Source organism: Carassius auratus, chromosome 18 (genome assembly GCF_003368295.1).
Source record: "Carassius auratus strain Wakin chromosome 18, ASM336829v1, whole genome shotgun sequence".
NCBI classification, from domain to species: domain Eukaryota; kingdom Metazoa; phylum Chordata; class Actinopteri; order Cypriniformes; family Cyprinidae; genus Carassius; species Carassius auratus.
Genome location: NC_039260.1, coordinates 16946009 through 16960291, shown reverse-complemented (window position 1 = coordinate 16960291; position 14283 = coordinate 16946009). Strand labels below are relative to the sequence as shown.

General features: G+C 33.3%; 1 protein-coding gene across 1 annotated transcript; it reads right to left on the bottom strand.

Annotated features, from left to right (window-relative positions):
• Window positions 1–8185: 8185 nt before the first annotated feature.
• LOC113118828 (uncharacterized) lies at window positions 8186–12828 on the bottom strand. The gene is made up of 3 exons (XM_026288239.1): window positions 12730–12828; window positions 12425–12632; window positions 8186–8684 (listed from the first exon to the last, which is right to left on the bottom strand). Exons 1-3 carry the CDS (start codon window positions 12744–12746, stop codon window positions 8241–8243), a joined length of 669 nt encoding a protein of 222 aa, XP_026144024.1. The 5' UTR covers window positions 12747–12828; the 3' UTR covers window positions 8186–8240.
• Between the last annotated feature and the right edge of the window lie 1455 nt (window positions 12829–14283).

Here is a 14283-nt window from a genome sequence, read left to right as displayed (position 1 = left end):
AATTTCCATACATTTTCATTTTGATCTGCTATCCACTTGCATCCAGCTCAAGATTGGCTAAATCTGGGCTGTGTAATAATAATGCTCCAAATTTGACAATGATTAACTTTTTGGTCAAAGACCCTGGCTGCATCCGAAAACTGAAAAAATGCTAGTTAGGAAGGTAGGAAGGCATCAAGGCATGTCCGAAATCAAAGTCAGCTTCATTTCCTATCTCCTGCGATGTATAAATGTATCCTTCACTGCCTTTGATATCCCACAATCCCTTGCATTCCATTCTGTGACAGTTAAGCCAAAAAAATAAAGATGGTGTCTGAAAGTTGTGGTCAGTGGTCAGTTTGTGTATAAATGTATGTTTCTGAACAATGTTTTCCACTTTTTATGTAATTTCTAGCTATAAGTTAATATAGCAGTAATGAAATATCCACTTAGTCATCACCAAAGCTCTCTATATTTTGCTGTAGATTATTAGACTACTCCACTCAGAAGCCTGTCCGATATCCGTTTCTTGAGTTGCCTTTGCCTGCAAAGTCATTGCCTGATTAGACATCAACGCAGCAACTCACCTGCCTAAGTTTTCGGATGCAGCCCCTGATTGTTTGACATGCTGCTTGCTGTGTACTGGTTTACTTCCTTATTCCTGTCATGTGGTTGATCACGTGACAGCTAGAGCCATGAACATTTAAAGACATACACACATCAAACAGCCTGATCTCACAATCAAATGTACATATTTAGACATAAATTAAAATTGTCCAATACGTATGTGCCTTTACGTATTTACAGTGTAATTTACGTATTATCTGGATGTAAATACAGGTTTGATACGTATCTAAATTTATCTAAAAACAACCTCAAATACGTACAGATAGAACGTGTTCTCTGACCAGTCAGTTATCCATAGAAAGTTGCTCATGAAGCTGCTTTTCAATGCGTATCTGACTCATTTTTATATATTTTCCCTTTTTATATATATTTTTTTTATACATTTAAGATCCCTATACCCATTTTATACAGAATGTATAGCTTACGTTAATCCTACACCTCCCCTTAAACCTACCCATAACCATTTCTTCAAACTACATAACATTACTTTTATAAATAAAATAAATAACAGACAAACAGACGTAACGTTTTTTTTTTTTTTTTCAAAAATATCAAAAGTGGTACCAAAAGTATTTCAAATGATAATGAGTTCCAGTCGCAGTCCTCTCTGGAGGTAATAGTTTTTATAGGGTACAGAGCAGAATATAATTTATTAATCCGTGAAATTTTGTATCTGTTTTCTCTCCGTGAAGGCGCACTGGCGCAGTACTAATTTCAAATGTCTATCAACTGAAAGACGACATGTCGCAATCTGTGACGAATTAGGTGAGAACCAATGAGCGTTCAATATCAGTGCCGTAAACCAAGTCGTAGAGCACTGGCACTATTTTCTAATTCGAATAATAACGAGCACAGGCTTTGACTGTGACGGTTGCTGAGAATGTGTAACGGCGGCTATGGAGGACAGGAGACAAATGCAAGTAAAAAGGAAGTTTATTGATAGGATGAGATGATGGAGGGCCGGAGAGTGACGCAGGAACCACGATGGCAGCACAGACAGGTGAGTTGAGACAGAATGAAGATGAAGATCAATTGATAAAGGGCTGAATTTGGATATGTTCCTTGCAAACATCTGGATTCTAAAGATATGGAGTGCAGCAAACAAATAAAATGGATGTGATTTGTAATTTTATGCTGTGCTTTTGTGTATCTATGGTTGTATTGTCAGTCATTGGATAGGAGAAAATCGAACAGCAAAATATTACAAAATGGTTTTAAACAATTACATAAATTGTATTCATTTAAGGTTTCAAAGTGTAGTCATGTTTAACATTATGTAATCCCCCGAAATGAGTTTGCTGCAGCATACACAGAATTGTTATTTCCTATTAAGTAGATGAGTAAACTGCTTTCAATAAATTCAATAAAAACATGTATTGATATGACAATTAAATACAACATATTTAAATCATTAAAGCCACGATTTTAATATTAATACATGGGAATTCATATACATTCACACTTTACGTTAGATTATTTAAGTTTTTTTAGCTGCTAACATGTAAATATTTGTACATTTTACTGCTATAAATACGTCAGATTTGTACGTTTTTATGTGCATGAAAATGTAAGTAAATGTACGTGTGGTAGAACCACAATTCATGTAAAAATACACACGTATTCTCATGAGATCACGTTAGAATCCAATTAAAAACCTCAACCACAATATTGAGGACAACAATTTATTAAATTCTTTGTAATATTCATCTCTAACTGGACACTTTTAAGCTTTACTTTTTTTAAAACTCTTAGTAAAACTATCTTCTGTTATTGGAGAAGTTAACACTTTATTTTATTGACTTGTAATTTTAGGAATATTCAAATAATTCAAATAATTTTTAATTAGTTTTAACTTGTATTCAAACATTCAGAATCTGGTTTATAAATAAATTGGTAATGATCTCTAAAACACAAAACTATTTCTAACTTCCCCTTTCTATCAACTAACTTTTTTATTATTATTATTATTATTTAAATACTAGCCTTCTTAGAGATTTTGCACTATTATCATAATATTTATGCTAGTATACAATAAGTTCTTCTCAATATCTGGATTTGCTATTTTATCTGATGACTTCTTTACCTTCTTTAACTCTTCATGAACCTACTTTAAGAAGTGTAACCTCTCTATTTGAACTTTTTTTTTTTTATGATGCATATGCTATTATTTCCCCTCTCATTGTGGCTTAAGCAGCCTCCAACAATATAAAAGTTGTTCCTTTTCCATTTTTATTACTTTTTATATAATTTATAAAATGTTGCATTATTTTATCTTTAAAAATATTAAGAAGAGAGTAATTAAATGTTGAAGTTCCTCGTATACTCCCAAAATCAATTTCCATTATCACTCCTGCTTGATGTATTACAGTTATTGGTAAAATTTCACAGCTCTTTACCCTAAACTCATATATATAATTTAATCTGGAAAAAGATAAAGAGTAATATGTAAACTCCTTTATCCGTGAATGCATGAAACGCCACACATCTATCAATCCCAGCTCCACACTTGATTAAAAAATGTGGCCCCTTTTACTGATTTGTGCTTTCTTTTACTCTGAGTATCTAATTCTTCATCCATGACCAAAATCCATTACTAACAACGTATATATATATATATATATATATACATATACATATACATTTTACAGTTTCCCCAGGTGGGTTGAATACATTAATTAAAGTTAATAAAAATAATTAAAGTTACTTCTTGTCCTTCTAATTCTCCTCTCACTAATACATATCTTCCCTCCTTATCCTTATCCCCCTTTCTCATTCATTTTACTAAATTCACTTTTAAAATTCAAATGTTTCTTAACCAATTTTGATACTACTTTTTTGATGATGTAAATGATGTAAATGATGATGCAAATACTTTAACTCCAGACAGCTTTTCTAATTATATATGTTCTTTATTTAAATATTTCTTGCAGAAAAAAAAATATTTCCCCTTTATCTTTTTTAAGTTTCTGGAGTACCCTCTTTCTTTTTATTGGATTGTTTATAACATTTGTATTTACAGTTATTATTTTGAGTCCTCCCATTTATTTATTTCCCTTTTTGCCCCTGCCTTTTTTATTTCCTTCCTTTTCTCCACCCTTAATAATATTTATGTTATCATGAATGTATACATTAAACTCTTTTACCCCGTTTCCTCCCTCATAATCACAATCTCAAATAAACAAAACATAAAACAAACTCCCAAATAGTGCAAAAACAAAAAAATTACATATACACTCTTAACAATATACTTCCACTGTGGCATCCTTCAAAACGTTGCCTAGTCTTGTCCAAATTTTCATTTCATTTAGGATAAAGGGCTCTCCAGATTCCCAATGCATTTGCCCCACTAAAATTTTGTGGATTTGAACTGTAAGAATAATTGCTCTTCTTGCACAAATTGGTGAGTTATAATTACTTGTATGAAGTAATTACTAAGGCACATTTATCCCTATGGATGTGTAGAAATATAACTTATTTTTGAAAGATATTAATATTTTCACTACTCTGTATTTTCTAAATTATTTATTAATATTTGTGAAATTAAAATTAAATACAAAAAAATGACATTTACAATTAAATAAAATTTTGTAAAATGACTTTGTATTGCTTATTGCTACTCTTAAATTGATTCACTGTTCAGACACTTATATCCAAAGTGACTTAAATTTTAGGAATGCAACAAGTGAGTCATCATAAAGATGACACTAAATACAGCAAGTGCTCATAAAACAGAGTTTCAGAGATTTTTTAGATTAGTGCAAATTCAAATGGGGAGGGATTAAGAAAAAAGCTTTTTTTTGGTAACACTTTAGAATACTGTTCCGTCATTAATCAATAACTACAAAGGAACAAATGAGTAACGCAATATTAACAATCTAGTAACTACTGTTAACTAACAAGAAACTCTGATTAACAAATTAGTAAGTAATAGCACACAGATGACTCTAGTAGTTTACTATTAACTAGTCAATAACTACTATTTTTTTCATTATTCCCAGAGAACTAATGAGAAAGTTTCATAATTCATGCAAAACTAAACAATAACTATGCAGGACAAATGACTAGCAGTATATTAACCTATGTCCTATTTACTGTTTAAATTTCATATGCAAACTAAATATGCAAACACGTGTATCATATGAAGACCAAATTACATATACAGTAATTTTATTATTTAACATATACTTAAAAAAAAACATAAATAATAATAAATGTGTGCATATATACATACATATATACATTTTTGTTTTTTTAATGTGTGTACCAGTTGGTGGGTCAGTGTCTTGCTCAAGGGTCTCACCTCAGTCGTTGTTTTGAGGGTGGAACAGAGCGTTGGTCATTCACTCCCCCACCTACAACCCCTGCTGGTACCGAGACTCAAACCAATATATCCACAGAGATATATTGAGACTCAAACCTGCAGCCTTTGGTTTAGAAGTCCGAATTTAACCATTAGTTCATAAGTGCCCTTATACTGTATATATATATATATATATATATGCGTGTGTGTATCTTGTGAATGGTTATATGATTCTTTTCATTAATAACTATTATAAGAATTATGTTAACCCACTAGTAATTACTCAAGTGTTACTTCATCCTTCTAAAAGAGTTAATAATTACTTGGATCAGTATTCTAAAGTGAAGATCATGGTAACCCACTAGTAATTACTCAAGTGTTACTTCATCCTTCTAAAGGAATTAATAATTACTTGGATCAGTATTCTAAAGTGAAGATCATGGTAACCCACTAGTAATTACTCAAGTGTTACTTCATCCTTCTAAAAGAATTAATAATTACTTGGATCAGTATTCTAAAGTGAAGATCATGGTAACCCACTAGTAATTACTCAAGTGTTACTTCATCCTTCTGTAGCAACAATCACTTTCTGGGGAATAATTAACTCAAATGAAGTGAATATTCATGAGTCTATGAATATAACGTGCTTATTGCTTACAAATATTAAATTACCCAAAGAGGGAATATTTAATCATTTAAAGGTAACCTTTACTAGAATTAATTTAAGTTACTCTAGACAATCTGTTCGTCCAGCGAACTGGAAGCTAGACTTCCTTATCAAAATCCAATAAAAATACCCTTCTTACAAACTCCAAGAAATATTAATCTTCTGATCAGGAAAAAACAATATTTTCTGTGTCTGTACTACTAAGATTACTGAAAATTAATTCATATAAAACAAAGCTCGTAGCGTAGATCAGACGATTCAGGGACTTCGATCTCAATGAGCAATAAAACAATTCAATTCAAGCAAATTATAGGATTTAATAAAAACAGACTAAAGAGTACATAACTACAATTCACACGGAGTAAATATGAGTATATAGCAAAACGAAAATACAATTTAAACAAGGTAAATGAACAAGAATAATAATGAGATAAATGAGAGAGAGAGATAAAGAGAGAGAGAGAGAGAGGGAGAGAAAGTGAAAGTGAAAAGCAATCTCAGCGTGGCAATTTCAAACAGTTAACTTTGCAAGAGACCCCAAGTCATTGAATGATTTCACAAACATGGAATAGCCTAGACAACCTTAAACAGCAATTTTAGTTGCGATATAAGAAAGTACTTGCTTTGATCTGGCTCTTGTGCGTAGCTGCGCTCAAATTGTCCGGTCTGTGCGGCCTCAGCGTGGTTCTTTCCCGAGCAGATGATGCGCGAGCTCGATGGTTAACGCGAAGGTAAACTTTGCCAAAAGATGACTAGACTTGAGTTCGTTTGGCTCGTGAAGGCAATTGAACGAAGTCAAATATCAGCAGACAATAAAGAAAACGTAGAATGAAACTAAAAGTAAAGAAGAATAACGGAGAACTTCTTGAAGTCCGGTTGCAAAGCTGGGAATCCTCTTTTCTCTCTGGCGGAATGCCCAGAATACAGGTTTCCCTGAGCTTTTAAGTAACTCTAGGTTTACACCTATTTTTTTAGTATGAGCCAATGAAGTGTAAACAAACTAAGGCGGGAAAAATCTTCTTTGTTTGCTGATCTCCGCCCACTGGTCTAATTTATGGCGATGTCAAAGTTACACATTTTCCTTAAGCAAGATCGTTCCTCTGAAACAATGCATCTTTTTGTAATTTACTATCAAGATTCGTTAAAGTCGTGTTTTTACGATTATCCAGACACTAAGAACTATGATTTTACCAGTCCCGTATCCAACGATACAGACTTACTATTAACTAAATGCATCTAAAGTTTGCATTAAACACACAGTAACATTCATATATTCCACTATGCCGCATACATACATTTGAGCACAAAAAGGGAGACGTTAAAATACATTTAGAGGTAGTTTAAGTAAAATAAGGTCCATGGGCCAGCCAAAAATGCTTGTGCCTGTTTTTTGAGTGTGTGTGCGTCTCATGAATGTGTGGGCGTCTGTTTCACTGGAATGTGCGATCAAGAAAAGGGGGGTGTTTGTCGTCCCTTTTGAAGTTCGATATCGCATCTCTGGATAGTCTCCAAGGTGTTATAACTCTCATCCCCGCCAGGACATTGCCGTCATGGCGGCGCCCAGGGTGGTGAGTTATGTTGTAAGAGGGTTGTAAAACGAAAGTCCTTGTTTTTTCTTTAACTCACGTTCTGGTCTTTGAGTGTAGAATGTGTCAACAGGGTCAGGATTCACTAACATGGAACAGATGGTTGAATACCATCCGCTCATTGGTGTTACACTTCTAAAGGAATTAATAATTACTTGGATCAGTATTCTAAAGTGAAGATCATGGTAACCCACTAGTAATTACTCAAGTGTTACTTCATCCTTCTAAAGGAATTAATAATTACTTGGATCAGTATTCTAAAGTGAAGATCATTGTAACCCACTAGTAATTACTCAAGTGTTACTTCATCCTTCTAAAGGAATTAATAATTACTTGGATCAGTATTCTAAAGTGAAGATCATGGTAACCCACTAGTAATTACTCAAGTGTTACTTCATCCTTCTAAAAGAATTAATAATTACTTGGATCAGTATTCTAAAGTGAAGATCATGGTAACCCACTAGTAATTACTCAAGTGTTACTTCATCCTTCTAAAAGAGTTAATAATTACTTGGATCAGTATTCTAAAGTGAAGATCATGGTAACCCACTAGTAATTACTCAAGTGTTACTTCATCCTTCTAAAAGAATTAATAATTACTTGGATCAGTATTCTAAAGTGAAGATCATGGTAACCCACTAGTAATTACTCAAGTGTTACTTCATCCTTCTAAAGGAATTAATAATTACTTGGATCAGTATTCTAAAGTGAAGATCATGGTAACCCACTAGTAATTACTCGAGTGTTACTTCATCCTTCTAGAGATATTATCTAAAAGTATACTATTTTAAAATTCACCAAAAACCTCAAAAGCGTGAAACGACTTTAGTGTTTGGTTGCACATGATATATATTTTTTTTATCATGACTAAAATAGCTGTAAACATTAGGCTGTAACAAACAACTATACAAACATCTATTATAAACAGATATACACTTTATAATTATGTATTATGTGTCTGGTACCATTTTTATTTATTTTATCAGCTGCACATAAACATCAAACCATTTCATGTCTGAACTGGGAGTAGAAGAAAAGAAAAATGTTTGGGTTATAGCATATTTAATCTCTGTAATGCCTTTTAAGTGTCTTTCAGAAGACGACCTAGAGGACCATCTTTGTGCTTGTATCCCAGCCAGTAAGTCCACTCAATAAAACACAAATGTTCTTTAAGAAGCTTCTCTGTCCTATTTCCTCTCAGTCGCCAAATTTGGCTTTTGTAGGTTAACCAGGCTCTTTCAATATTTTGTGTATGTCCTCCATGGTTTGGATCAACAAAGTATCTGCTGTGGTTTACTGAGTAGTGACTGTAACCAAGATTTGATAAAGCTCTGTAGGATCTCCACTCGTCGCTTAATATGGTTGACCCTTGGCGAACATGTCGTCTAATTATGGGAAGCAGGTGATTTCTGGAGCGCCTTTCTACAAGCCGCAAAACTGGTCGTCTTCTTTGTCCCTTTATGGCCAGCATGCCAAAAACCCACTTCTTTCTCTTCCACGTCTGTCCAGCTCTTCCTTGTCCATACTACAATTACAAAAACAATTTCAATTACTTGCCTTCCAATGTACACTTACTGAAAGAAGTATTAGTCTATGTAAAAACAATGTAGTTAACTAATGTTAACAAATGAAACAATATTGTAAAGTGTTGTCGTAATGCCTTTATTCTGTATTGGTGGCACTAAAGTTCAGAGGTTTGTTTCCCACAAGCATCACTAGCGAACTATGGTTGTATGTTTCATTACCAACAGTTGAAAGATTTGGTGTTTCCCAAAAACACAGTTCCCGAAGAATTTGTGTGGTTGAAATAACACCTTTAAACCTGTGCTTAGAATTTATGGTAACACTTTCTATTTTATTCTAAAGGTATTATAATGAATTAATTATGCACTATAAAAAACCTTATAACATGTTGTATCATCTCATAAATAATCATAAGAACAATTTTAATATATTATAATACTTACTTATTTGTGGTTATAGATTTTAAGAATATGATGATTTATAACACACTATGAACATGTTGCATCCTCTTAAAGGGTTAGTTCACCCAAAAATGAAAATTAGCCAATTATATAGTCAATAGACTAAGGGGACCATCAATATAAAATGTAATCTAATGTAAAAAAGGCTCAGAAAAAATGTACATTATCCCCACAGGAAAAAAGAAAAGAAAAAAATACACACTTAGACACTCCTAACCACTGTAGTGAACAATGTCATGATATGAAATAATCAATTATAAATTAAGTGAATTTAATATTCATTATGTGTTATAAATGATTATACTCTTAAAAGCTATAACCACAAATGTGTAAATATTATAATGTATTATAATTGTTGTTACGATTATTTATGAGATGATACAACATTTTCCAAGGTTTTTTATAATGCATAGTCGGGCTTGGCGATATGGAGCTCGATATATTTTGCTATATCTCGATATACGATATATATCTCGATATCTTTACAGGAAAAATTACCCTCAAAAACTACTGCAAAAACAAATATGCCAAATATTACATGTTTAGGGCCCTATGAAATGTTTTATTTTTTTTCTTCACCATATGTTTTATTGTTACCTAATTCTTTGTTTTAGCATGTGTAATTATTTAAATGCATAAAAAAACTTAATTAGTTAAAAAAATTCTTAACATAGCCTTATGTGAAATGTTTTTTCCCTTCAGAAATTCTGTGTATTTACATTTTTCTGGTTATCAAATGAAGGCATAAAACATTCATTTAATTTATCTTTTAATTATTTAAAATTAAGCAAACTTTATTTTTTGGTTTACTATTTACTATTAAATTTACTATTAAAAATAAAACATGGAAGAAATGTTGTGTGATTATTCCTTAAATTATGTTTGTTTCATTTTAACAGCGTGTCAACGTTAATGAATGAAGCCACGCTTCTGTGCCATTCATTAACACAGACATGCAGAATATGCAGGTTTTATATTAAAATAGATTTTTCCGGCTTAATATTTGCAAATATCAGTCCATATCGCGATTTGATTTAAGTGCAATGACCTACTTTTGATTAATTCATTCAAAATTTGACAAATTCTGTGTCATTCCATGTTAAACTGTAAATTACGTTTTTATGACTGGATTCCACGATTCCGTGCGCGTTTAGTGCATCACGGAAATCATAGGGCCCTACAGTAGACATCTGCCTGCTGTTCACCTGACGCCTTAAAACCGAACTATCTCCATATAATGGAGCCAGTTGTCCTTTTTTAGACGCTTTTTTTTTTTTTTACTAGTTCTGTACATGTGAGGGGAGGGGGGACAAAAGCAAGGAGGTGGGGGCGAGCGAGCGGGGGCGAGCGAGCACAGCAAAGAGAAGGCAAACAAGGAAAGTGGCGGAATCAGAATTAAATATAAACAATATATCGATATATACGATATGTCAAAATCCATATCGTGTTTAAAAAATATCCCGATATATTTTAAATATCGAGATATCGCCCACCCCTAATGCAAAATGCATAAAAATAAAATGCCTTAAGATTATCTGAATAATGTATTACAAATACAGGCTTCATAAAAAGAGTTGCCATTGTTAATATGTGACCCTGAACCACAAAATCAGTCATAAGGGTACATTTCTCGAAATTGAAATGTACAAACCAATCTTAATAAATAAGCTTTCCAATGATGTATGGTTTGTTAGGAGGATATGACAATATTTGGCTGAGATACAGCTATTTGAAAATCTGGAATCTAAGGGTGCAAAAAATCTAAATACTGAGAAAATCGCCTTCAAAGTTGTCCAAATTAAGTTCTTAGCAATCCATATTGCTAATCAATTACGTTTTATATATTTACAGTAGGAAATTTACAAAATATCTTCATGGGACATGATCTTTACTTAATATCCTAATGATTTTTGGCATAAAAGAAAAATCTATAATTTTGATGAATACAATGTATTTTTGGCTATTGGTACAAATATACTATGTTACTTAAAAATAAAAGACAGCCTAAATGTATTCTGATATTAAGTATTAACTGTTGGAGTAACTGAAGTCCTGCTAGAAGGGATCAAGTAGCAGTGTTACATTAAAGTTTTACAATTTATAAGATTTGCAGTAAAATATCCAAAAACCACTAGGCTAGCGTTATATATTTTGTCCAGCTGATAACTAACAATATCTCTAATGTATTCAACTACTTGCAAATCATGAGAAAATTCCCATTCTAAACAGTGACACAGGGCAGTGCAGTCGCCTATCAATGACGTTAGTTACCCTTGGTTACCGCCTTTACTGACGTAGAAACCACATGACAATAGTGTCGTGGACAAATGTGGAAGTAGTGTCTAGCATCCAGCAAACCACTAGCTTGCTTCAAGCAGTTCCTTATTTACTTCTTCTTACACTTTTTATGGTGGTTACTCTGTTACTTATTTATGGAACATAATTACTGTTTAATTTACTCCCGTAAGTGTACGGGCCAACCAAACGACCCAAGAAGAGTTTGGGACAAGAGAAGAGAAAGAGCGAGGATCGATATCGGTGTTGCATTTTCTAGATGGAGAGAACTAGAAAGAGATGCTGATCTCGCTTGTGTTTTACTCGACAGGTGAGTTGTTTTGATTCGTATCTTTACAGAAAACGTATGCTATTATAAAGATCAACAAGATTAGTATTATGGGGCATACACGCCAAACGCGGGGCATCACATCTCTAGACCCGCTCGAGGACGTGTCTGATCCATAGTCTGATCATGTCTTTGCATTGACTTTGTATGTAATCTACTTACGCAAATCATTGAACTCGCATTTGCTATGTATGCCTGTGTTTGAATGGCCGTCAGCGGTTGGGTAGAAGACAACAAATCCCATCATTCTACGCTCCTTCTTAGCATCATCAAACCATGCGATTGTTATTGTTTTGGTAGTGCGCCCCTAAGTGGCAGGTCCTCCAACCTGTACCTTTAAATGACATGGAATCACAACCTATGAGACAACTAATAAATTGGAGTGACTGTCAGACACGTTGCAAAAAGTGAGCTTTGGTGGAATAGTTTTTGGATCAGTGCTGACACGAGATGCAAACTGTTTCAGATGATACAGTTGATGATACAGTTTAGTTCAGAATGGGTTCATCTGGTTCAATAAAAATAACCAATTTAAAGAAATGATTAATTGATGCATCAAATATCACTATTGAAATTTGATATAGATATTGTATTTCAGTTGTTCCACCTTACATGTTTTCACTTTTTAAAAAAATAGTTACAAAAAGGATATCCCACCTTCCTTTTATGACGGATGTTGCTTTCATCTATCACAATAAATTCCCTTCTTCCACCCATGCGTTGTCCTGTCTTCCTTTTGAACATCTTCAAGGCTTTCCTGCAGACTAATCTCAGTTTACGGGTCATTTTAGTAAGGGTGGCGGAGCTTCCAGCAATGCCATCCTGGACCATGTCGACTTGGCGTAAACGTAAACCTTGACTGAATCTGCATTATTGAAATATTTATGTGAAAAAAAATGACAAGTAATGTTTCTTAATGTTAAAAGACAAAAACAGGTTATTTAATATGTTATTACACCTACCTGTATATAAAAGTCATCCAATTTTGTAAACTTGTCTTGGTCTTGTCGAATATTGATCCTGACCTGCATGATTTTGTCACTTTTTCATTGTGTGCTCTTCGTTGACATATCCTGATACCACAGTAACAAAAAATACAAATAAATAAATAAATAAAAGTAACATATAGAATAAGTACAGTAACATAATATAATTTTGATTTGAATCAGGCTTCCAATCTGACTAAAAATGTCTTAAGGGTGTGTATATTTACCATTGGTATCCATCTTTGTTTTGCGTCTTCCTTAATTTCATTTTTTTTTTTACATATTTTGCATTTCTTCGTTGAAGACATTAGCCTGTTTTTTTTTTAAGCCATTCAGTTATTTTTCGATTTCCTTTTACGCCCTTACGCTCACTGAGCGTTAAAATCTTTCTTGCAAGTCCCATTGTTGGACTGTAGATTCTCCTAACGACATACGAACCGGAAGAGAGGCTGAACCTAAGAAGGCGCCTTTTCCCCCCACATGATTTAGAACTGGTTGCAAGTAATTTGTTATAAAATGTAAAAAAAAATTTTTTTTATCCAAAAAATCTATAAACGTCAAGTTTAGGAAGCATCTAAAAATAAATAATAGAAAATTAATTAATTCAGTAGTAATACGTAATAAAACATTTACCGGACGTGCCTAGCCTACTAAGGAACCACAAACAAGTGTTCTCTCAAAAAGATGGATTTCATAACTGGTAATAAAAACAAAGGAAAATCTAAAAACATAATTAAAATGTTAAATGATTTGAGAATGACTGGTGTAAGGCCAGTGATTAATTATATAACATATTGGGACAACGTAAATGAAGGGGAGGAATCATTCACGGCGGTAGAGTTCATCTGTGTGGACGGAAGTTGCTTTTACAAGACGTTGGAACAACGGCGACCTGATTCTGAATCTGCAGACAGTTCGGGAGAAAGCATGGCTGATCGAAGGATTCCGCGTAAAAGGGTACCACCCAATCGCCTTGTTGAGGAAAATGAGGAAAATGATGGTAATGATGCTGGTAAATTATCTATTTTAAGTTCTAGCCAGGCATATTATAATGCGATTAGCAGCATGTGTGTGTACGTTAGTGTGTGTACGTTAGTAAGTTAGGCCTAGCACCACTTAAAAGTATCGGTCAATTAGTGATTTGCGAGGCAATAATGTTCATTAACAAAACTGGTTAAATATTTTAATTACAAAATCATAATTTAAGCAATGAAGGTAATTAATTGTTCGGGCTGAATTGACGGGGGGTGCGGGTAAATTATCCTCCTTGTCGAGGAAAAAAAAAACCACCTCTGTAAAACCACCATCCCTCTTACCACCCCCCTTCACATTAATGTTACATTAATGTTGTTTATCGGGTAAAACCTATCGTGCAGATTAAATATTAATGTTCTCTACATATAATAATTTTAAAACTAAATAACGACGATTGGCCAATCAGAGCTCAGTATTAACGAGCTGCGCACCAGCTCACGTCGGCATTTGTTCTTTTTCGCGCAAAATGTTTCAAGTGTAACTTCTGACGTTCTT

Excerpts from the sequence above, each read along its gene's own strand:
- LOC113118828 (XM_026288239.1), bottom strand. Across the intron at positions 8,685-12,424 it reads ACATCCGTCATAAAAGGAAG|TATGGACAAGGAAGAGCTGG; the intron begins GTGGGATATCCT and ends TTGTAATTGTAG.